The sequence below is a fragment of the Hyla sarda genome (genome assembly GCF_029499605.1).
Source record: "Hyla sarda isolate aHylSar1 chromosome 1 unlocalized genomic scaffold, aHylSar1.hap1 SUPER_1_unloc_14, whole genome shotgun sequence".
Lineage (NCBI taxonomy): Eukaryota > Metazoa > Chordata > Amphibia > Anura > Hylidae > Hyla > Hyla sarda.
Window position 1 is genome coordinate 68,130 of NW_026607575.1, and position 25,678 is coordinate 93,807.

The window sequence follows — 25,678 nt, forward strand, 5'->3', positions numbered from 1 at the left end:
GATAATAATGATCAGTATAAGAGATCAGTGTGTGCAGTGTTATAGGTCCCTATGGGATAATAATGATCAGTATAAGAGATCAGTGTGTGCAGTGGTATAGTCTCCTATGGGATAACAGTGATCAGTATAAGAGATCAGTGTGTGCAGTGTTATAGTCTCCTATGGGATAATAATGATCATTATAAGAGATCAGTGTGTGCAGTGTTATAGTCCCCTATGGTATAACAATGATCAGTATAAGAGATCAGTGTGTGCAGTGTTATAGGTCCCTATGGGATAATAATGATCAGTATAAGAGATCAGTGTGTGCAGTGTTATAGTCTCCTATGGGATAACAATGATCAGTATAAGAGATCAGTGTGTGCAGTGTTATAGGTCCCTATGGGATAATAATGATCAGTATAAGAGATCAGTGTGTGCAGTGTTATAGGTCCCTATGGGATAATAATGATCAGTATAAGAGATCAGTGTGTGCAGTGGTATAGTCTCCTATGGGATAACAGTGATCAGTATAAGAGATCAGTGTGTGCAGTGTTATAGTCTCCTATGGGATAATAATGATCATTATAAGAGATCAGTGTGTGCAGTGTTATAGTCCCCTATGGTATAACAATGATCAGTATAAGAGATCAGTGTGTGCAGTGTTATAGGTCCCTATGGGATAATAATGATCAGTATAAGAGATCAGTGTGTGCAGTGTTATAGTCTCCTATGGGATAACAATGATCAGTATAAGAGATCAGTGTGTGCAGTGTTATAGGTCCCTATGGGATAATAATGATCAGTATAAGAGATCAGTGTGTGCAGTGTTATAGTCTCCTATGGGATAACAATGATCAGTATAAGAGATCAGTGTGTGCAGTGTTATAGTCTCCTATGGGATAATGATGATCAGTGTGTGCCGTGTTATAGGTCCCTATGGGATAATAATGATCAGTATAAGAGATCAGTGTGTGCAGTGTTATAGGTCCCTATGGGATAATAATGATCAGTATAAGAGATCAGTGTGTGCAGTGGTATAGTCTCCTATGGGATAACAGTGATCAGTATAAGAGATCAGTGTGTGCAGTGTTATAGTCTCCTATGGGATAATAATGATCAGTATAAGAGATCAGTGTGTGCAGGGTTATAGTCTCCTATGGGATAATAATGATCAGTATAAGAGATCAGTGTGTGCAGTGTTATAGGTCCCTATGGGATAATAATGATCAGTATAAGAGATCAGTGTGTGCAGTGTTATAGGTCCCTATGGGATAATAATGATCAGTATAAGAGATCAGTGTGTGCAGTGTTATAGTCTCCTATGGGATAACAATGATCAGTATAAGAGATCAGTGTGTGCAGTGTTATAGTCTCCTATGGGATAATAATGATCAGTATAAGAGATCAGTGTGTGCAGTGTTATAGTCTCCTATGGGATAACAATGATCAGTATAAGAGATCAGTGTGTGCAGTGTTATAGGTCCCTATGGGATAATAATGATCAGTATAAGAGATCAGTGTGTGCAGTGTTATAGTCTCCTATGGGATAACAATGATCAGTATAAGAGATCAGTGTGTGCAGTGTTATAGGTCCCTATGGGATAATAATGATCAGTATAAGAGATCAGTGTGTGCAGTGTTATAGGTCCCTATGGGATAATAATGATCAGTATAAGAGATCAGTGTGTGCAGTGGTATAGTCTCCTATGGGATAACAGTGATCAGTATAAGAGATCAGTGTGTGCAGTGTTATAGTCTCCTATGGGATAATAATGATCATTATAAGAGATCAGTGTGTGCAGTGTTATAGTCCCCTATGGTATAACAATGATCAGTATAAGAGATCAGTGTGTGCAGTGTTATAGGTCCCTATGGGATAATAATGATCAGTATAAGAGATCAGTGTGTGCAGTGTTATAGTCTCCTATGGGATAACAATGATCAGTATAAGATCAGTGTGTGCAGTGTTATAGGTCCCTATGGGATAATAATGATCAGTATAAGAGATCAGTGTGTGCAGTGTTATAGTCTCCTATGGGATAACAATGATCAGTATAAGAGATCAGTGTGTGCAGTGTTATAGTCTCCTATGGGATAATGATGATCAGTGTGTGCCGTGTTATAGGTCCCTATGGGATAATAATGATCAGTATAAGAGATCAGTGTGTGCAGTGTTATAGGTCCCTATGGGATAATAATGATCAGTATAAGAGATCAGTGTGTGCAGTGTTATAGTCTCCTATGGGATAATAATGATCATTATAAGAGATCAGTGTGTGCAGTGTTATAGTCTCCTATGGGATAACAATGATCAGTATAAGAGATCAGTGTGTGCAGTGTTATAGGTCCCTATGGGATAACAATGATCAGTATAAGAGATCAGTGTGTGCAGTGTTATTAGGTCCCTATGGGATAATAATGATCAGTATAAGAGATCAGTGTGATCAGTGTTATAGTCTATGGGATAACAATGATCAGTATAAGAGATCAGTGTGTGCAGTGTTATAGTCCCCTATGGTATAACAATGATCAGTATAAGAGATCAGTGTGTGCAGTGTTATAGGTCCCTATGGGATAATAATGATCAGTATAAGAGATCAGTGTGTGCAGTGTTATAGGTCCCTATGGGATAATAATGATCAGTATAAGAGATCAGTGTGTGCAGTGGTATAGTCTCCTATGGGATAACAGTGATCAGTATAAGAGATCAGTGTGTGCAGTGTTATAGTCTCCTATGGGATAATAATGATCATTATAAGAGATCAGTGTGTGCAGTGTTATAGTCCCCTATGGTATAACAATGATCAGTATAAGAGATCAGTGTGTGCAGTGTTATAGGTCCCTATGGGATAATAATGATCAGTATAAGAGATCAGTGTGTGCAGTGTTATAGTCTCCTATGGGATAACAATGATCAGTATAAGAGATCAGTGTGTGCAGTGTTATAGGTCCCTATGGGATAATAATGATCAGTATAAGAGATCAGTGTGTGCAGTGTTATAGTCTCCTATGGGATAACAATGATCAGTATAAGAGATCAGTGTGTGCAGTGTTATAGTCTCCTATGGGATAATGATGATCAGTGTGTGCCGTGTTATAGGTCCCTATGGGATAATAATGATCAGTATAAGAGATCAGTGTGTGCAGTGTTATAGGTCCCTATGGGATAATAATGATCAGTATAAGAGATCAGTGTGTGCAGTGGTATAGTCTCCTATGGGATAACAGTGATCAGTATAAGAGATCAGTGTGTGCAGTGTTATAGTCTCCTATGGGATAATAATGATCATTATAAGAGATCAGTGTGTGCAGTGTTATAGTCTCCTATGGTATAACAATGATCAGTATAAGAGATCAGTGTGTGCAGTGTTATAGGTCCCTATGGGATAATAATGATCAGTATAAGAGATCAGTGTGTGCAGTGTTATAGTCTCCTATGGGATAACAATGATCAGTATAAGAGATCAGTGTGTGCAGTGTTATAGGTCTTTATGGGATAACAATGATCAGTATAAGAGATCAGTGTGTGCAGTGTTATAGGTCCCTATGGGATAATAATGATCAGTATAAGAGATCAGTGTGATCAGTGTTATAGTCTATGGGATAACAATGATCAGTATAAGAGATCAGTGTGTGCAGTGTTATAGGTCCCTATGGGACCTATTACACTGCAAAAAAAAAGTTAAAAAAAGTGTTACTAAAGGTAATTTAACCCCTTCCCTAATAAAAGTTTGAATCACCCCCCTTTTCCCATAAAAAAATAAATAAAACAGTGTAAATAAAAACAAACATATGTGGTATCGCCGCGTGCGTAAATGTCCGAACTATAAAAATATATGGTTAATTAAACCGCGCGGTCAATGGCGTACACGTAAAAAAAAATCCAAAGTCCAAAAAAGCGTATTTTGGTCACTTTTTATACCATTAAAAAAAATTTATAAAAAGTTATCAAAAAGTCCGATCAAAACAAAAATGGTACCGATAAAAACTTCAGATCACGGCGCAAAAAATTAGCCCCCATACCGGCCTGTACGTTGAAAAGTAAAAAAGTTATAGGGGTCAGAAGATGAGAATTTTAAACGTATACATTTTCCTGCATGTAGTTATGATTTTTTCCATCCTATATAAGTCGGGGATCATTATAATCGTATGGACCTACAGAATAAAGAGAAGGGGGCATTTATACCGAAATATGCACTGCGTAGAAACGTTAGCCCCCAAAATTACAAAATTGTGTTTTTTCTTCGATTTTGTCGCACAATTATTTTTTTTTCCGTTTCGCTGTGAATTTTTGGGTAAAATGACTAATGTCACTGCAAAGTAGAATTGGTGGCGCAAAAAATAAGCCATAATATGGATTTTTAGGTGGAAAATTGAAAGGGTTATGATTTTTAAAAGGTGAGGAGGAAAAAATGAAAGTACAAAAACGGGAAAACCCTGAGTCCTTAAGGGGTTAAAAAGCTTCCTCTGTGCTCTCTCTCCTGCCTGATAGCGCTCCTCTGTGCTCTCCTGCCTAATGGCGCTCCTCTGTGCTCTCTCTCCTGCCTGATGGCGCTGCTCTGTGCTCTCTCTCCTGCCTGATACGACTCCTCTGTGCTCTCTCTCCTGTCTGATGGCACTCCTCTGTGTTTTCTCCTGTCTGATGGCGCTCCTCTGTGCTCTCTCCTGTCTGATGGCGCTCCTCTGTGCTCTCTCCTGTCTGATGGCACTCCTCTGTGCTCTCTCTCCTGTCTGATGGCGCTACTCTGTGCTCTCTCCTGTCTGATGGCACTACTCTGTACTCTCTCCTGTCTGATGGCGCTCCTCTGTACTCTCTCCTGTCTGATAGCACTCCTCTGTGTTCTCTCCTGGCAGATGGCACTCCTCTGTGCTCTCTCCTGTCTGATGGCACTCCTCTGCTCTCTCCTGTCTGATGGCACTCCTCTGCTCTCTCCTGTCTGATGGCACTCCTCTGCTCTCTCCTGCCGGATGGCACTCCTCTGCTCTCTCCTGCCGGATGGCACTCCTCTGCTCTCTCCTGTCTGATGGCTCTCCTCTGTGCTCTCTCTCCTGTCTGATGGCGCTACTCTGTGCTCTCTCCTGTCTGATGGCAGTCCTCTGTGTTCTCTCCTGGCAGATGGCGCTCCTCTGTGCTCTCTCCTGTCTGATGGCACTCCTCTGCTCTCTCCTGCCGGATGGCTCTCCTCTGTGCTCTCTCTCCTGTCTGATGGCGCTACTCTGTGCTCTCTCCTGTCTGATGGCACTCCTCTGCTCTTTCCTGCCGGATGGCTCTCCTCTGTGCTCTCTCTCCTGTCTGATGGCGCTACTCTGTGCTCTCTCCTGTCTGATGGCAGTCCTCTATGTTCTCTCCTGGCAGATGGCCCTCCTCCTATCAGACAGGAGAGAGAGCACAGAGGACTGCTATCAGACAGAGAGAGCACTGACAAGTTCTACCTGAGTCTATCAATCGTATAGTAAGTGCTATTCCATCTGGTGCCGACATCCATAAGTGGCTCATTTGTGATGTACCCACCTGCTTTTTCTTTAACTTCTACGTTGCTTTAGTAGTGAAAACGTGATGGAGTTTGCCAATGTTTTTCAAGACTAATAACAAACATTGGGGGAGATATAGCAAAACCTGTGCAGAGGAAGAGTGGTGCAGTTACCAATGGCAACCAATCAGATTGCTTCTTTCATTTTTGAAGAGACTTGTGAAACATAAACAAAGCAATCTGGTCGCCATGCACAACTACACCACTCTTCCTCTACACAAGTTTTGATAAATCTCCCCCATTGTCCCAGACAGAGATGTTGTCTTTTAACCCCTTAAGGACCGGGTTTTTTTTTCCATTTTTGCACTTTAGTTTTTTCCTCTTTACCTTTTAAAAATCATAACCCTTTCAATTTTGCACCTAAAATCCCATATGAGGCTTATTTTTTGCGCCACCAATTATACTTTGCAGGGACATCAGTCATTTTACCCAAAAATCTACGGTGAAACGGAAAAAATATTGTGCAACAAAATTGATCAAAAAACAAAACAAAACACAATTTTGTAACTTTTGGGGGCTTCCGTTTCTACGCAGTGCATTTTCCGGTAAAAATGACCCCTTCTCTTTATTCTGTAGGTCCATACAAATAAAATGATCCCCGACTTATATAGGTGATTTTGTCGGACTTTTGAAAAAATCATAACTACATGCAGGAAAATTAAAACATTTAAAATTGCCATCTTCTGACCCCTATAACATTTTTATTTTTCCCGCATACGGGCCGATATGAGGGCTCATTTTGTGCTCCATGATCTGAAGTTTTAATCAGCACCATTTTTGTTTTGATCAGACTTTTTGATCGCTTTTTATTAATTTTTTAAGGTATAAAAAGTGACCAAAAATACGCTTTTTTGGACTTTAGAATTGTTTTTTTGCGCGTACGCCATTGACCGCGTTGTTTAATAAAGGATATATTTTTATAGTTCGGACATTTCCACTCGTGTCTTTTTTTTATTTATTTATTTTTTTACACTTTTAGTCCCCTTAGGGGACTTTTATATTAGGAATCATTTGATTCCTCATACAGATCAATGTGGTTTCATAGAACCACATTGATCTGTGTGCTCTGTGCTCGATTAATAAAGCCTGGTCCTGCCAAACTTTATCATTCTGAGCGCCGGAGCCGACACCAGAGGAGAGGTAAGTCCTCAGGCTACCTACACAGCGGATCGACCGCCCTGCCCCAGTGATCACGCTGCCGGGGGGGGGGGGGGGGGGGGGGCGATCCACCCCACTGGACCATCAGGGATGGGATAAAGGCACGTTTGACAGCGTCAAATCTAAAGGGTTAATAGCCGCCTGCGGAGATCTCCGCATGTCGGCTATTAACACCGGGCCCCAGCTACAGGAATCAGCTGGTGGCCAGCCGGCATGACGTGGGCTCGAGTCGGGAGCCTGCGTCATACACCACTTGCAGGCTCGTCCTTAGTCGGCGACCGGTTAAGGCTGCTGCCGCTCTGAGCGTAGTCTGCTGTCTCACTCACACCCCTATACTGACTCCTTATTGGCTACGAACTGTATGCAGGCAACAATAAGAACCTGAGATTACGTGGTCTTACTAGTTGCAAACTATTCTGGGATCCCCTGACGTCATGTCTGTGTCCATAGTCACTCCAACCTCACCAACTAGCCTCTCACACGACTCCGACAGGACCAGACGTGGACAACTGAACGTCCTACAGTAAAATCGTCACAACACCAAATGATCCTTAACGCTTCTCATGTGGCATTTGCACCATGTTACCAGACTCTAGAGCTTACAATCTATGAGGAGGAGACAAGAGGAGTGAGAATCCTGATCACAAGAGCTTACAATCTATGAGGAGGAGACAAGAGGAGTGAGGATCCTGATCACAAGAGCTTACAATCTATGAGGAGGAGGAGAGGAGTGAGGATCCTGATCACAAGAGCTTACAATCTATGAGGAGACAAGAGGAGTGAGGATCCTGATCACAAGAGCTTACAATCTATGAGGAGGAGACAAGAGGAGTGAGGATCCTGATCACAAGAGCTTACAATCTATGAGGAGGAGGAGAGGAGTGAGGATCCTGATCACAAGAGCTTACAATCTATGAGGAGACAAGAGGAGTGAGGATCCTGATCACAAGAGCTTACAATCTATGAGGAGGAGACAAGAGGAGTGAGGACAAAGGGAAAATTCCCGCCATTTCCGAGCTCCGCCCACTCCAGTCACATGATCATCCTCACAGGTCCTTCAGCACAGCCTACTCTAGCCTGCTATATTCCGCCCACATACATATTGGTCACATGATTGTGACATCACCACAGGTCCTACAACTCCAACATCTACTTGGTTACGAACAGGTTCTAGTCGGGCAGAAAGAGGATTATATGAGGAGGAGGTTTGTTACAGTGTGTCACCCCAGTAGTAAGGAGATTACATGAGGAGGTTTGTTACAGTGTGTCACCCCAGTAGTAAGGAGATTACATGAGGAGGTTTGTTACAGTGTGTCACCCCAGTAGTAAGGAGATTACATGAGGAGGAGGTTTGTTACAGTGTGTCACCCCAGTAGTGAGGAGATTACATGAGGAGGAGGTTTGTTACAGTGTGTCACCCCAGTAGTAAGGAGATTACATGAGGAGGAGGTTTGTTACAGTGTGTCACCCCAGTAGTAAGGAGATTACATGAGGAGGAGGTTTGTTACAGTGTGTCACCCCAGTAGTAAGGAGATTACACGAGGAGAAGGTTTGTTACAGTGTGTCACCCCAGTAGTAAGGAGATTACACGAGGAGGAGGTTTGTTACAGTGTGTCACCCCAGTAGTAAGGAGATTACATGAGGAGGAGGTTTGTTACAGTGTGTCTCCCCAGTAGTAAGGAGATTACACGAGGAGGAGGTTTGTTACAGTGTGTCACCCCAGTAGTATGGAGATTACACGAGGAGAAGGTTTGTTACAGTGTGTCACCCCAGTAGTAAGGAGATTACACGAGGAGGAGGTTTGTTACAGTGTGTCACCCAGTAGTAAGGAGATTACATGAGGAGGAGGTTTGTTACAGTGTGTCACCCCAGTAGTAAGGAGATTACACGAGGAGGAGGTTTGTTACAGTGTGTCTCCCCAGTAGTAAGGAGATTACATGAGGAGGAGGTTTGTTACAGTGTGTCACCTCAGTAGTAAGGAGATTACATGAGGAGAAGGTTTGTTACACTGTGTCACCCCAGTAGTAAGGAGATTACATGAGGAGGAGGTTTGTTACAGTGTGTCACCCCAGTAGTAAGGAGATTACATGAGGAGGAGGTTTGTTACAGCGTGTCACCCCAGTAGTAAGGAGATTACATGAGGAGGAGGTTTGTTACAGCGTGTCACCCCAGTAGTAAGGAGATTACATGAGGAGGAGGTTTGTTACAGCGTGTCACCCCAGTAGTAAGGAGATTACATGAGGAGGAGGTTTGTTACAGTGTGTCACCCCAGTAGTAAGGAGATTACATGAGGAGGAGGTTTGTTACAGTGTGTCACCCCAGTAGTAAGGAGATTACATGAGGAGGAGGTTTGTTACAGTGTGTCACCCCAGTAGTAAGGAGATTATATGAGGAGGAGGTTTGTTACAGTGTGTCACCCCAGTAGTAAGGAGATTATATGAGGAGGAGGTTTGTTACAGTGTGTCACCCCAGTAGTAAGGAGATTACATGAGGAGGAGGTTTGTTACAGTGTGTCACCCCAGTAGTATGGAGATTACATGAGGAGGAGGTTTGTTACAGTGTGTCACCCCAGTAGTATGGAGATTACATGAGGAGGAGGTTTGTTACAGTGTGTCACCCCAGTAGTAAGGAGATTACATGAGGAGGAGGTTTGTTACAGTGTGTCACCCCAGTATTAAGGGGATTACATGAGGAGGAGGTTTGTTACAGTGTGTCACCCCAGTAGTAAGGAGATTACGTGAGGAGGAGGTTTGTTACAGTGTGTCACCCCAGTAGTAAGGAGATTACGTGAGGAGGAGGTTTGTTACAGTGTGTCACCCCAGTAGTAAGGAGATTACATGAGGAGGAGGTTTGTTACAGTGTCGCTGCTCCTCCTCCTTTCTAGGACTATCCCCTCCAGCTGATCCAGTTGTCTCCTCTTCTCCTGAATGACCCCCAAGGATGGACAAGGACAGGAATGAGATGACTAAGAGAATATTACACTTCACCTTGGAGATCCTCCACCTGCTGACCGGAGAGGTGAGGTGACCCATCTACATTTCCACCATTGTTGTCCCCATCTACATTTCCACCATTGTTGTCCCCATCTACATTTCCACCATGGTTGTCCCCATCTACATTTCCACCATGGTTGTCCCCATCTACATTTCCACCATTGTTGTCCCCATCTACATTTCCACCATTGTTGTCTCATCTACATTTCCACCATTGTTGTCCCCATCTACATTTCCACCATTGTTGTCCCCATCTACATTTCTACCATTGTTGTCCCCATCTACATTTCCACCATTGTTGTCCACATCTACATTTCCACCATTGTTGTCCCCATCTACATTTCCACCATTGTTGTCCCATCTACATTTCCACCATTGTTGTCCCCCATCTACATTTCCACCATTGTTGTCCCCATCTACATTTCCACCATTGTTGTCCCCCCATCTACATTTCCACCATTGTTGTCCCCATCTACATTTCTACCATTGTTGTCCCCATCTACATTTCCACCTTTGTTGTCCCCATCTACATTTCCACCATTGTTGTCCCCCCCCATCTACATTTCCACCATTGTTGTCCCCCCCATCTACATTTCCACCATTGTTGTCCCCCCATCTACATTTCCACCATTGTTGTCCCCCATCTACATTTCCACCATTGTTGTCCCCATCTACATTTCTACCATTGTTGTCCCCATCTACATTTCCACCATTGTTGTCCCCATCTACATTTCCACCATTGTTGTCCCCATCTACATTTCTACCATTGTTGTCCTCATCTACATTTCCACCATTGTTGTCCCCATCTACATTTCCACCATTGTTGTCTCCATCTACATTTCCACCATTGTTGTCCCCATCTACATTTCCACCATTGTTGTCCCCCATCTACATTTCCACCATTGTTGTCCCCCCATCTACATTTCCACCATTGTTGTCCTCATCTACATTTCCACCATTGTTGTCCCCATCTACATTTCCACCATTGTTGTCCCCCCATCTACATTTCCACCATTGTTGTCCCCCATCTACATTTCCACCATTGTTGTTCCCATCTACATTTCCACCATTGTTGTCCCCCCATCTACATTTCCACCATTGTTGTCCCCATCTACATTTCCACCATTGTTGTCCCCCATCTACATTTCCACCATTGTTGTCCCCATCTACATTTCCACCATTGTTGTCCCCATCTACATTTCCACCATTGTTGTCCCCTTATCTACATTTCCACCATTGTTGTCTCATCTACATTTCCACCATTGTTGTCCCCATCTACATTTCCACCATTGTTGTCCCCATCTACATTTCCACCATTGTTGTCTCATCTACATTTCCACCATTGTTGTCCCCATCTACATTTCCACCATTGTTGTCCCCATCTACATTTCCACCATTGTTGTCCCCATCTACATTTCCACCATTGTTGTCCCCATCTACATTTCCACCATTGTTGTCTCATCTACATTTCCACCATTGTTGTCCCCATCTACATTTCCACCATTGTTGTCCCCCCATCTACATTTCCACCATTGTTGTCCCCATCTACATTTCCACCATTGTTGTCTCATCTACATTTCCACCATTGTTGGCCCCCATCTACATTTCCACCATTGTTGTTCCCATCTACATTTCCACCATTTTTGGCCCCATCTACATTTTCACCATTGTTGTCCCCCATCTATGTTCTGGATGTCTCTTTTTAGGTGAGGTCTCCAGAACTGACCCCAGTATTCCAGATGTGCTCACTAGAGCTCTATACAGGGGGCACAATCTCCTCTTTGTAGTGAGGGAGGAATACTGGGGTCAGTCCCCTCATTGTCTCTCTCTCCATACACAGGATTACACCATAGTGAAGAAGACATGGGGGGAGTGTGTGGCCCCCAGCAGCCATCTCCATGAGTCAGGAGGAGGGAGCAGGGCCCGGGGCCCCATCACAGAGCCTCCACCTCACTCACTGATACATGAGGAGAAGATCCTAGAACTCACCCACAGGATCACAGAGCTGCTGACTGGAGAGGTGACCCTGCTGGGACATTATACAGTAATGGAGGGGTCTGGTGATGACTGGAGAGGTGACACTGCTGGGACATTATACAGTAATGGAGGGGTCTGGTGATGACTGGAGAGGTGACCCTGCTGGGACATTATACAGTAATGGAGGGGTCTGGTGATGACTGGAGAGGTGACACTGCTGGACATTATACAGTAATGGAGGGGTCTGGTGATGACTGGAGAGGTGACACTGCTGGGACATTATACAGTAATGGAGGGGTCTCGTGACGATTAGAGAGGTGACACTGCTGGGACATTATACAGTAATGGAGGGGTCTGGTGATGACTGGAGAGGTGACACTGCTGGGACATTATACAGTAATGGAGGGGTCTGGTGATGACTGGAGAGGTGACACTGCTGGGACATTATACAGTAATGGAGGGGTCTGGTGATGATTAGAGAGGTGACACTGCTGGGACATTATATAGTAATGGAGGGGTCTGGTGATGACTGGAGAGGTGACACTGCTGGGACATTATACAGTAATGGAGGGGTCTGGTGATGACTGGAGAGGTGACACTGCTGGGACATTATACAGTAATGGAGGGGTCTGGTGATGACTGGAGAGGTGACACTGCTGGGACATTATACAGTAATGGAGGGGTCTGGTGATGACTGGAGAGGTGACACTGCTGGACATTATACAGTAATGGAGGGGTCTGGTGATGATTAGAGAGGTGACACTGCTGGGACATTATACAGTAATGGAGGGGTCTGGTGATGATTAGAGAGGTGACACTGCTGGGACATTATACAGTAATGGAGGGGTCTGGTGATGATTAGAGAGGTGACACTGCTGGGACATTATACAGTAATGGAGGGGTCTGGTGATGATTAGAGAGGTGACACTGCTGGGACATTATACAGTAATGGAGGGGTCTGGTGATGATTAGAGAGGTGACACTGCTGGGACATTATACAGTAATGGAGGGGTCTGGTGATGATTAGAGAGGTGACACTGCTGGGACATTATACAGTAATGGAGGGGTCTGGTGATGATTAGAGAGGTGACACTGCTGGGACATTATACAGTAATGGAGGGGTCTAGTTATGACTGGAGAGGTGACACTGCTGGGACATTATACAGTCATGGAGGGGTCTGGTGATGACTGGAGAGGTGACACTGCTGGGACATTATACAGTAATGGAGGGGTCTGGTGATGACTGGAGAGGTGACACTGCTGGGACATTATACAGTAATGGAGGGGTGACACTGCTGGGACATTATACAGTAATGGAGGGGTCTGGTGATAATTAGAGAGGTGACACTGCTGGGACATTATACAGTAATGGAGAGGCTGGTGATGATTAGAGAGGTGACACTGCTGGGACATTATACAGTAATGAAGGGGTCTGGTGATGACTGGAGAGGTGACACTGCTGGGACATTATACAGTAATGGAGGGGTCTGGGGATGATTAGAGAGGTGACACTGCTGGGACATTATACAGTAATGGAGGGGTCTGGTGATGATTAGAGAGGTGACACTGCTGGGACATTATACAGTAATGGAGGGGTCTGGTGATGATTAGAGAGGTGACACTGCTGGGACATTATACAGTAATGGAGGGGTCTGGTGATGACGGTATCATTGTGTGTCAGGTTCCTATAAGGTGTCAGGATGTGGCGGTCTATTTCTCCATGGAGGAGTGGGAGTATGTAGAAGGACACAAGGATCTGTACCAGGACATAGTCATGATGGAGGATCACCGGCCCCTCACATCACAAGGTAAGAAGAGACATATATATATATAGATATCACTCTCACTACCTAGTAACATAGAAATCTATCCAGCACTGATGTATTCATTCCTTGTGTGTTCCCTACAGATGGAGTCATTGATAGAAATCCACCCGAGAGGTGTCCCTGCCCTCTGTATTCCCAGGACTGTCCAGAGGGAAATGTCCCAGAGAAGCATCAGGTAGATGAGGCTGATCCTATATCTCTATAGGGGGGTCCTGCAGTCATAGATGTGGGGGTAGATTTTGGGGGTCTCTGTTGCTCCTCCTGTCTGCTGTATTGTAGTGAATTGTTCTATATGTCACATCAGGGGGGAGATCTGACTAATAATAAAGTGGAGGATGAAGAAGAGAGGATGAGGGGCCATCACCCGTGTATGAGGGAAGTGAAGGAGGAAATTCCAGGAGGTGTTACCCCAGGTATGTAATAATTCCAGGAGGTGTTACCCCAGAGATGTAATAATGCCAGGAGGTGTTACCCCAGGTATGTTATAATTCCAGGAGGTGTTACCCCAGGTATGTACTAATTCCAGGAGGTGTTACCCCAGGTATGTACTAATTCCAGGAGGTGTTACCCCAGGGATGTAATAATTCCAGGACAGGTTACCCCAGGTATGTAATAATTCCAGGAGAGGTTACCCCAGGTATGTACTAATTCCAGGAGGTGTTACCCCAGGGATGTAATAATTCCAGGAGGTGTTACCCCAGGGATGTAATAATTCCAGGAGGTGTTACCCCAGGGATGTAATAATTCCAGGAGGTGTTACCCCAGGGATGTAATAATTCCAGGAGGTGTTACCCCAGGGATGTAATAATTCCAGGAGGTGTTACCCCAGGGATGTAATAATTCCAGGAGGTGTTACCCCAGGGATGTAATAATTCCAGGAGGTGTTACCCCAGGGATGTAATAATGCCAGGAGGTGTTACCCCAGGGATGTAATAATTCCAGGAGGTGTTACCCCAGGGATGTAATAATTCCAGGAGGTGTCTTCAGGGGAGGCTCCACCTTAGATCTTCATTACATTAACCCTTCAGGCCCCAGTGATCCCCTGTGTTATGTATAGTCAGGACCTGAGGGAGGAGACTGCACATAGAGATACGCTCCAACCTGCCTGAGTTCTTTGAAACACGGAGGTCCTGCCCCCTGGACTATCCGCTCCTCCCCATCCCCCACGATTTCCTGCCCGGGGCTAAAGAGAAGTATAGAGGGAGCGTGCTGAGCACCGCTGTGTGCAGTGTATAACTCAGCTTCGTTTTGAAGTACCGGAGTTCCTTTTCAATTCTGGCTAATGATTTTATACCGACCTAATAAGACACATATTAATATCTGTTATATCTTATCAGATCCTCTTATATCTTATCAGATCCTCTTATATCTTATCAGATCCTCTTATATCTTATCAGATCCTCTTATATCTTATCAGATCCTCTTATATCTTATCAGATCCTCTTATATCTTATCAGATCCTCTTATATCTTATCAGATCCCTGTTATATCTTATCAGATCCTCTTATATCTTATCAGATCCCTGTTATATCTTATCAGATCCTCTTATATCTTATCAGATCCCTGTTATATCTTATCAGATCCTCTTATATCTTATCAGATCCTCTTATATCTTATCAGATCCTCTTATATCTTATCAGATCCCTGTTATATCTTATCAGATCCTCTTATATCTTATCAGATCCCTGTTATATCTTATCAGATCCTCTTATATCTTATCAGATCCCTGTTATATCTTATCAGATCCTCTTATATCTTTTCAGATCCCTGTTATATCTTATCAGATCCCTGTTATATCTTATCAGATCCTCTTATATCTTATCAGATCCCTGTTATATCTTATCAGATCCTCTTATATTTTATCAGATCCTCTTATATCTTATCAGATCCCTGTTATGTCTTATCAGATCCTGGTATATCTTAGCTGGGTCTTATCAGATCCTCTTATATCTTAGCTGGGTCTTATCAGATCCTCTTATATCTTAGCTGGGTCTTATCAGATCCCTCTTATATCTTAGCTGGGTCTTATCAGATCCCTCTTATATCTTAGCTGGGTCTTATCAGATCCCTCTTATATCTTAGCTGGGTCTTATCAGATCCTCTTATATCTTAGCTGGGTCTTATCAGATCCTCTTATATCTTAGCTGGGTCTTATCAGATCCTCTTATATCTTAGCTGGGTCTTATCAGATCCTCTTATATCTTAGCTGGGTCTTATCAGATCCCTGTTATATCTTATCAGATCCCTGTTATATCTTATCAGATCCTCTTATATCTTATCAGATCCTCTTATATCTTATCAGATCCTCTTATATCTTATCAGATCCCTGTTATATCTTATCAGATCCTCTTATATCTTATCAGATCCTCTTATATCTTATCAGATTCCTGTTATATCTTATCAGATCCTCTTATATCTTATCAGATCCCTGTTATATCTTATCAGATCCTCTTATATTTTATCAGATCCTCTTATATCTTATCAGATCCCTGTTATGTCTTATCAGATCCTGGTATATCTTAGCTGGGTCTTATCAGATCCTCTTATATCTTAGCTGGGTCTTATCAGATCCTCTTATCTTATCAGATCCTCTTATATCTTATCAGATCCCTGTTATATCTTATCAGATCCTCTTATATCTTATCAGATCCCTGTTATATCTTATCAGATCCTCTTATATCTTATCAGATCCTCTTATATCTTATCAGATCCCTGTTATATCTTATCAGATCCTCTTATATCTTATCAGATCCTCTTATATCTTATCAGATCCTCTTATATCTTATCAGATCCCTGTTATATCTTATCAGATCCCTGTTATATCTTATCAGATCCTCTTATATCTTATCAGATCCCTGTTATGTCTTATCAGATCCCTCTTATATCTTAGCTGGGTCTTATCAGATCCTCTTATATCTTAGCTGGGTCTTATCAGATCCCTCTTATATCTTAGCTGGGCCTTATCAGATCCCTCTTATATCTTAGCTGGGTCTTATCAGATCCTGTTATATCTTAGCTGGGTCTTATCAGATCCTGTTATATCTTAGCTGGGCCTTATCAGATCCTGTTATATCTTAGCTGGGTCTTATCAGATCCCTCTTATATCTTAGCTGGGTCTTATCAGATCCTCTTATATCTTAGCTGGGTCTTATCAGATCCTGTTATATCTTAGCTGGGTCTTATCAGATCCTGTTATATCTTAGCTGGGTCTTATCAGATCCTCTTATATCTTATCAGATCCCTCTTATATCTTAGCTGGGTCTTATCAGATCCTCCTATATCTTAGCTGGGTCTTATCAGATCCTGGTATATCTTAGCTGGGTCTTATCAGATCCCTCTTATATCTTAGCTGGGTCTTATCAGATCCTCTTATATCTTAGCTGGGTCTTATCAGATCCCTCTTATATCTTAGCTGGGTCTTATCAGATCCTCTTATATCTTAGCTGGGTCTTATCAGATCCTCTTATATCTTAGCTGGGTCTTACCAGATCCTCTTATCTTATCAGATCCCTCTTATATCTTAGCTGGGTCTTATCAGATCCCTCTTATATCTTAGCTGGGTCTTATCAGATCCTGTTATATCTTAGCTGGGTCTTATCAGATCCTATTATATCTTAGCTGGGTCTTATCAGATCCTGTTATATCTTAGCTGGGTCTTATCAGATCCTCTTATATCTTATCTGGGTCTTATCAGATCCTCTTATATCTTAGCTGGGTCTTATCAGATCCTGGTATATCTTAGCTGGGTCTTATCAGATCCTGTTATATCTTATCTGGGTCTTATCAGATCCTCTTATATCTTAGCTGGGTCTTATCAGATCCTCTTATATCTTATCAGATCCCTGTTATATCTTAGCTGGGTCTTATCAGATCCTCTTATATCTTAGCTGGGTCTTATCAGATCCTCTTATATCTTAGCTTGGTCTTATCAGATCCCTCTTATATCTTAGCTGGGTCTTACCAGATCCTCTTATATCTTAGCTGGGTCTTACCAGATCCTCTTATCTTATCAGATCCCTCTTATATCTTAGCTGGGTCTTATCAGATCCCTCTTATATCTTAGCTGGGTCTTATCAGATCCCTCTTATATCTTAGCTGGGTCTTATCAGATCCCTCTTATATCTTAGCTGGGTCATATCAGATCCTCTTATATCTTAACTGGGTCTTATCAGATCCTGTTATATCTTAGCTGGGTCTTATCAGATCCTGGTATATCTTAGCTGGGTCTTATCAGATCCTCTTATATCTTATCAGATCCCTCTTATATCTTAGCTGGGTCTTATCAGATCCTCTTATATCTTAGCTGGGTCTTATCAGATCCTCTTATATCTTATCAGATCCTCTTATATCTTAGCTGGGTCTTATCAGATCCTCTTATATCTTAGCTGGGTCTTATCAGATCCTCTTATATCTTAGCTGGGTCTTATCAGATCCCTCTTATATCTTAGCTGGGTCTTATCAGATCCCTCTTATATCTTAGCTGGGTCTTATCAGATCCCTCTTATATCTTATCAGATCCTCTTATATCTTAGCTGGGTCTTATCAGATCCTCTTATATCTTAGCTGGGTCTTATCAGATCCCTCTTATATCTTAGCTGGGTCTTATCAGATCCCTCTTATATCTTAGCTGGGTCTTATCAGATCCCTCTTATATCTTAGCTGGGTCTTATCAGATCCCTCTTATATCTTAGCTGGGTCTTATCAGATCCTCTTATATCTTAGCTGGGTCTTATCAGATCCCTCTTATATCTTAGCTGGGTCTTATCAGATCCTCTTATATCTTAGCTGGGTCTTATCAGATCCTGTTATATCTTAGCTGGGTCTTATCAGATCCTCTTATATCTTAGCTGGGTCTTATCAGATCCCTCTTATATCTTAGCTGGGTCTTATCAGATCCTCTTATATCTTAGCTGGGTCTTATCAGATCCTCTTATATCTTAGCTGGGTCTTATCAGAACCTGTTATATCTTAGCTGGGACTTATCAGATCCTGTTATATCTTATCTGGGTCTTATCAGATCCCTCTTATATCTTAGCTGGGTCTTATCAGATCCTCTTATATCTTAGCTGGGTCTTACCAGATTCTCTTATATCTTATCAGATCCCTCTTATATCTTAGCTGGGTCTTATCAGATTCTCTTATATCTTAGCTGGGTCTTATCAGATCCTGTTATATCTTAGCTGGGTCTTATCAGATCCTCTTATATCTTAGCTGGGTCTTATCAGATCCTGGTATATCTTAGCTGGGTCTTATCAGATCCTCTTATATCTTAGCTGGGTCTTATCAGATCCTCTTATATCTTAGCTGGGTCTTATCAGATCCTCTTATATCTTATCTGGGTCTTATCAGATCCTCTTATATCTTATCTGGGTCTTATCAGATCCTCTTATATCTTAGCTGGGTCTTATCAGATCCTCTTATATCTTATCAGATCCCTCTTATATCTTAGCTGGGTCTTACCAGATCCTCTTATATCTTATCAGATCCTCTTATATCTTAGCTTGGTCTTATCAGATCCCTCTTATATCTTAGCTGGGTCTTATCAGATCCTCTTATCTTATCAGATCCTCTTATATCTTATCAGATCCTCTTATATCTTAGCTGGGTCTTATCAGATCCTGTTATATCTTAGCTGGGTCTTATCAGATCCCTCTTATATCTTAGCTGGGTCTTATCAGATCCTGTTATATCTTATCAGATCCCTCTTATATCTTAGCTGGGTCTTATCAGATCCTCTTATATCTTAGCTGGGTCTTATCAGATCCTCTTATATCTTAGCTGGGTCTTATCAGATCCTCTTATATCTTAGCTGGGTCTTATCAGATCCCTCTTATATCTTAGCTGGGTCTTATCAGATCCTCTTATCTTATCAGATCCCTCTTATATCTTAGCTGGGTCTTATCAGATCCTGTTATATCTTATCAGATCCCTCTTATATCTTAGCTGGGTCTTATCAGATCCTCTTATATCTTAGCTGGGTCTTATCAGATCCTCTTATATCTTAGCTGGGTCTTATCAGATCCTCTTATATCTTAGCTGGGTCTTATCAGATCCCTCTTATATCTTAGCTGGGTCTTATCAGATCCTCTTATATCTTAGCTGGGTCTTATCAGATCCTCTTATATCTTAGCTGGGTCTTATCAGATCCTCTTATATCTTATCAGATCCCTCTTATATCTTAGCCGGGTCTTATCAGATCCTCTTATATCTTAGCTGGGTCTTATCAGATCCTGTTATATCTTATCAGATCCCTCTTATAAGAGGATCTGATAAGACCCAGCTAAGATATAAGAGGATCTGATAAGACCCAGCTAAGATATAAGAGGGATCTGATAAGACCCAGCTAAGATATAAGAGGATCTGATAAGACCCAGCTAAGATATAAGAGGGATCTGATAAGATATAAGAGGGATCTGATAAGATATAAGAGGATCTGATAAGACCCAGCTAAGATATATCTTATCAGATCCCTCTTATATCTTATCAGATCCCTCTTATATCTTAGCTGGGTCTTATCAGATCCTCTTATATCTTAGCTGGGTCTTATCAGATCCTCTTATATCTTAGCTGGGTCTTATCAGATCCCTCTTATATCTTAGCTGGGTCTTATCAGATCCTCTTATATCTTAGCTGGGTCTTATCAGATCCTCTTATATCTTAGCTGGATCTTATCAGATCCCTCTTATATCTTAGCTGGGTCTTATCAGATCCTCTTATATCTTAGCTGGGTCTTATCAGATCCCTCTTATATCTTATCAGATCCCTCTTATATCTTATCAGATCCCTCTTATATCTTATCAGATCCCTCTTATATCTTATCAGATCCCTCTTATATCTTAGCTGGGTCTTATCAGATCCTCTTATGCTGTGCATACCTCTGTGCTGCGATCAGCCTTTTCTGCTTATAAAGTCTGGCAGAATCAGGCTGTATAGGTAGAGCGCCGATATGACTGATCCGTGCCATTCACTGATCAGTCATATCGGCACTCTACTTATGCTGCCTTAAAAAGTGTAAAATACAGAAAAAGTTTTTAAAAATGTATTTTAAAAAAAAAGCGCCCCCCCTAATAATAATTTAAATTAACCCTCTTCCTATTTTATTAAAATATGTAAAAAGAAAATACTAATTTAAATCGACTGGTGCCAGAAAGGTCAACAAATTTGTAAATTACTTCTATTAAAAAATCTTAATCCTTCCAGTACTTATCAGCTGCTGTATGCTCCACAGAAAGTTCTTTTCTTTTTGAATTTCCTTTCTGTCATGACCACAGTGCTCTCTGCTGACACCTTTGTCCATGTCAGGAACTGTCCAGAGGAGGAGTTTACTATGTGGCAGTTCCTGACATAGACAGAAGTGTCAGCAGAGAGCACTGTGGTCAGACAGAAAGGAAATTCAAAAAGAAAACATCCTGTGGAGCATACAGCAGTTAAGTACTGGAAGGATTAAGATTTTTTAATAGAAGTAATTTACAAATTTGTTTAACTTTCTGGCACCAGTTGACTTTAAAAAAAAAATCCAATTAAAAACATTTCCAGTGGAGTCCCCCTTTAATGATTGCGTACGGTGAATGGCGTAAAAGAAAAATATATATCAAAATTTTGTTAGTTTTCGTTCACGACACATCCCAGAAAAAAGGGATAAAAAGCCCCGTTAGAACATAAGTGGTAGCGATAAATACTGCAGATCACGGCGCAAAATATGAAGCCACTTGGTCGGTGTCTGACACGTAGAAGAGGCCTTGTTAGTTGGTTATATTGGCGATGGGTGCGGTTTTCACTATGATCGATGGTAAAACAAACGTCGCGTTTCGACAGCGGTGCGTTCATAAATATCCATGATTATAATTATTTATAATAGGATACGTTAGGATCCATTTACATGAATAGATAAGTGCCCGATATGACTAAACCGTATACACGACGATGAAAATACCAAATACAGTCCAGTTGTCGACACTACCCCTCCATGGATTCTCGATAGGAGCGCTGGAGGTACACACGTGCTGCACTCATGTATCTCTGGTGCTCCCAGATAGAAAACATCGACCCTGCAATCCAATTACAGGGAGAATCAGGTGCCATGCTGGAGATTGTGGAGAGTCCCAGCCGTCAGCCTCCCCCCCCCCCCCCCCCACGATCAGATATTTATCCCCTGTCCTGGGGATCAGAGATACAGCATCATAATCTGCATGTGTGTTTCCAGACAGACATAAATATTTTTTGTGGTTTTTGTAGAAAAAAAATTTAAAATAACAAGATCCAATTTACCCCCTAACAGAACATCCAAGTGACGGAAACTTCACGTTATGGCTGAATTATAAAGTAGAGAAGGAAGATGGAGAGATCGTGGAGCGCTCCTCAGGAGAAGATGGAGAGATCATGGAGCGCCTCTCAGGAGAAGATGGAGAGATCATGGAGCGCTCCTCAGGAGAAGATGGAGGGATCATGGAGCGCTCCTCAGGAGAAGACCTCCTTACCCCTAATGTCCATCCAGATCTATCCTATAATAATCCCCCTGATCATGAGGAACCTTCTCCTCACCAACCACACATTGTAACGACAAGGACAGAGAAGAAAGGGGTTAAAAAGTATCAATGTGACATATGTGGAAAAGAGTTTTCGAAAAGCTCAAATCTTTTTACACACAGAAGAATTCACACCGGAGAGAAGCCGTACTCATGTTTAGAGTGTGGGAAGTGTTTTACGAGAAAATCGGATTTAATTAAGCATGAGAGAAGCCACACAGGAGAGAAGCCGTATTCATGTTCAGAATGTGGGAAATGTTTCACAGATAGATCGAGTCTTGTTATACATAACAGAAAGCACACAGGGGAGAAGCCGTATAAATGTTCAGAATGTAGCAAATGTTTTACAAGTAACTCACATCTTGTTATACACGAAAGAAGTCACAAGGGAGAAAAGCCCTATTCATGTTCAGTATGTGGGAAATGTTTTATAAATCAATCGAGTCTTGTTAGGCATGGGAGAAGTCATACCGGGGAAAAGCCGTATTCATGCTCAGAATGTGGGAAATCTTTTAAACACAAATCGTATCTTGTTATACATAGGAGAAGTCACACAGGGGAGAAGCCGTATTCATGTTCAGAATGTGGGAAATGTTTTACACATAAATCACAGCTTGTTATACACGAGAAAATTCACACAGGAGAGAAGCCATATTCTTGCTTGGAATGTGGGAAACAATTCATACAGAAATCCCATCTTGTTTTACACGAGAGAAGTCACACAGGAGAGAAGCCGTATTCGTGTTCTGAATGTGGGAAATGTTTTACCAATAAACAAAGTCTTGATACACATGAGAAAATTCATACAGGCGAGAGGCCATTTCCATGCTCAGAATGTGGGAAATGTTTTATTACTAAAATCAGACTTAGGAATCATCAGAAGATTCACACAGGGGAAAAGATGTTTTAATTATGTTCAGAATGTGAGAAATCATATGTGGAAAGACGTACTTGGGATATAAAAAAAGAGAAGAAAAGCCTTGTGTCCTTCCAAAGCCGTGAAGCTGAACTATTGTCAACGTGAACTTTATTTATTAATAGATAGATATATAGGAGAATCCAGAGGTGGAGAATCAAGGACATCGCATGCGGGGATTGTTGTTGTTTTATTTGTTAACATGTGGACATAATAAACAATCTTAATTCCTGCAGTATATAAAAATAAAGGTGATGGAATTGACTGAAAAACAGTAAAAAATTGAGCGTATCTCCTTATATACATAGAAACATACAAGATTGTAGGCAGAAAAAGACCCACGTGTTCCATCTAGTCTGCCCTTAAAGGGGTGCTCCGCCCCTAGTCATCTTATCCCCTATCCAAAGGACGGGGGGTCCCGCTGCTGCTCTACCCGGCTTTTGTTTAGCGCGTCGGGTGCAGGGCTGGAGGCTCGTGACGTCCCAGCCATGCCCTGCTTGTGATGCCACGGCCCCTCAAGTCTATGGGAACATGCGTGACAGCCGTTAAGCCCCTCCCATAGACTTGCATTGAGGGGGCATGGACGTGATGTCACAAGCGTGAGACCCCCGCGATCAGACAATGGATAAGATATCTAGAGTTGTAGTACCCCTTTAAACAGGTTTAAAGATGGAACATTTACCACAGAATAGTAAAGTTAGGTAGAGTTCTTACCACTGCAGTAGAGGACACCAGGTGTAGGTGGCAGTCGGGTCCTCCAGTTAGAAGACAGGGATTTGATGAGTTCTTGATGAGTTCTTCGAAATGTGTACATGCTTGGTATATCTGGTACAAGAAAGGTGTCCATGCTTGGTATATCTGGTACAAGACAGGTGTCCATGCTTGGTATATCTGGTTTACTGAACAATTGGTTGGATCACAACAGTCGTCCAGATGTTACATGAACCAAGGGAAAACAAAATGGAGGTTTTCTTTTTTTTATACTCCCGAGGAGGTGACATCCCGCTCGTTACCTTGTTCCAAACAAAGAAAGGAAATGTCTGAGTAATATATTAGGGATGACGTAACACGTGTTCTCTATGCACGGGAACCGACCTGGAAAGTACTGGCCTCTGAGGCCATAGGAGGGGTTGGAGGTAAGGGACACAGGAAATTGGCAAAGTAACCATAAGTCATGAGAATCGGGGATTTTGTACATTCTCACGTATCTACCTAAACCTTGTGAGAGAGGTAACGCTATTAAGGAGACTGGAAAAGCTGGGTGGCATGCAGGAATTTCTCCTCATGTATCAGTGAATGAGGTGGAGGCTCAATGATGGGGCCCCCAGGCCCTGCTCAGTCCTCCTGACTCATGGAGATGGCTGCTGGGGGCCACACACTCCCCCCATGTCTTCTTCACTATGGTGTAGTCCTGTGTATGGAGAGAGACAATGAGGGGACTGACCCCAGTATTCCTCCCTCACTATAGAGAGGAGATTGTGCCCCCTGTATATAGCTCTAGTGAGCACATCTGGAATACTGGGGTCAGTTCTGGAGACCTATCCTACAAAGAGACATACAGAACATAGAGCGGCTCCAAAGATGGGGGCCAACAATGGTGGAAATGTAGATGAGGGGACAACAATGCTGGAAATGTAGATGGGGACAACAATGGTGGAAATGTAGATGGGGGACAACATTGGTGGAAATGTAGATGGGGGGACAATGGTGGAAATGTAGATGGGTCACCACACCTCTCCGGTCAGCAGGTGGAGGATCTCCAAGGTGAAGTGTAATATTTTCTTAGTCATCTTATTCCTATCCTTGTCAATCCTTGGGGGTCATTCAGGAGAAGAGGAGACAACTGGATCAGCTGGAGGGGGAAGAGGAGGCAACTGGATAAGCTGGAGGGGAAGAGGAGACAACCGGATCAGCTAGAGGGGAAGAGGAGACAACCGGATCAGCTGGAGGGGAAGAGGAGACAACCGGATCAGCTGGAGGGGAAGAGGAGACAACCGGATCAGCTGGAGGAGAAGAGGAGACAACCGGATCAGCTGGAGGGGAAGAGGAGACAACCGGATCAGCTGGAGGGGAAGAGGAGACAACCGGATCAGCTGGAGGGAGGAGGAGACAACTGGATCGGATCAGCTGGAGGAGAAGAGGAGACAACCGGATCAGCTGGAGGAGAAGAGGAGACAACTGGATCGATTCAGCTGGAGGGGAAGAGGAGACAACCGGATCAGCTGGAGGAGAAGAGGAGACAACCGGATCAGCTGGAGGGGAAGAGGAGACAACCGGATCAGCTGGAGGGGAAGAAGAGACAACCGGATCAGCTGGAGGGGAAGAGGAGACAACCGGATCAGCTGAAGGGGAAGAGGAGACAACCGGATCAGCTGGAGAGGAAGAGGAAACAACCGGATCAGCTGGAGGGGAAGAGGAGACAACCGGATCAGCTGGAGGGGAAGAGGAGACAACCGGATCAGCTGGAGGGGAAGAGGAGACAACCGGATCAGCTGGAGGGGAAGAGGAGACAACTGGATCAGCTGGAGGATTAATTGGATTAATTTATGTTAATTAATTGAAGATTTTCCTATCTGTGGTGATGGAAAATATAGATTTTATGAAAGACAGGAGGCCTCGCATTATATGCAATATCTCTCTTTACTGCAATGAATAGCAGCAATATTAAAAAGTTTTTTCAACAGGTAACAAGAAAACTTTAAAGTAACAGGTATATAATTACAGGAGTATACAACCAAACATGCTGACTATAGTAATGACCAATGAGCAT

At 42.7% G+C, this 25,678-nt stretch overlaps 1 protein-coding gene across 3 annotated transcripts; it reads left to right on the plus strand.

Annotated features, from left to right (window-relative positions):
* The first annotated feature begins 7,800 nt into the window (after positions 1 to 7,800).
* Positions 7,801 to 23,175, plus strand: LOC130297990 (gastrula zinc finger protein XlCGF17.1-like). Of its 3 annotated transcripts, XM_056550865.1 has the most exons (8): positions 7,801 to 7,876; positions 9,556 to 9,689; positions 11,505 to 11,684; positions 13,323 to 13,449; positions 13,551 to 13,642; positions 13,772 to 13,880; positions 21,746 to 21,814; positions 21,914 to 23,175. In XM_056550865.1, the coding sequence occupies exons 2-8, from the start codon at positions 9,612 to 9,614 to the stop codon at positions 22,900 to 22,902; spliced, it is 1,644 nt and encodes a 547-aa protein (XP_056406840.1). In that variant the 5' UTR covers positions 7,801 to 7,876; positions 9,556 to 9,611; the 3' UTR covers positions 22,903 to 23,175. The 3 variants fall into 3 exon arrangements, with proteins under 3 accessions (XP_056406840.1, XP_056406839.1, XP_056406841.1); XM_056550864.1 differs by having other exon boundaries at positions 21,746 to 23,175; XM_056550866.1 differs by lacking the exons at positions 7,801 to 7,876; positions 9,556 to 9,689; positions 11,505 to 11,684; positions 13,323 to 13,449; positions 13,772 to 13,880 and having other exon boundaries at positions 13,616 to 13,642; positions 21,746 to 21,809; positions 21,909 to 23,175.
* Positions 23,176 to 25,678: the final 2,503 nt, after the last annotated feature.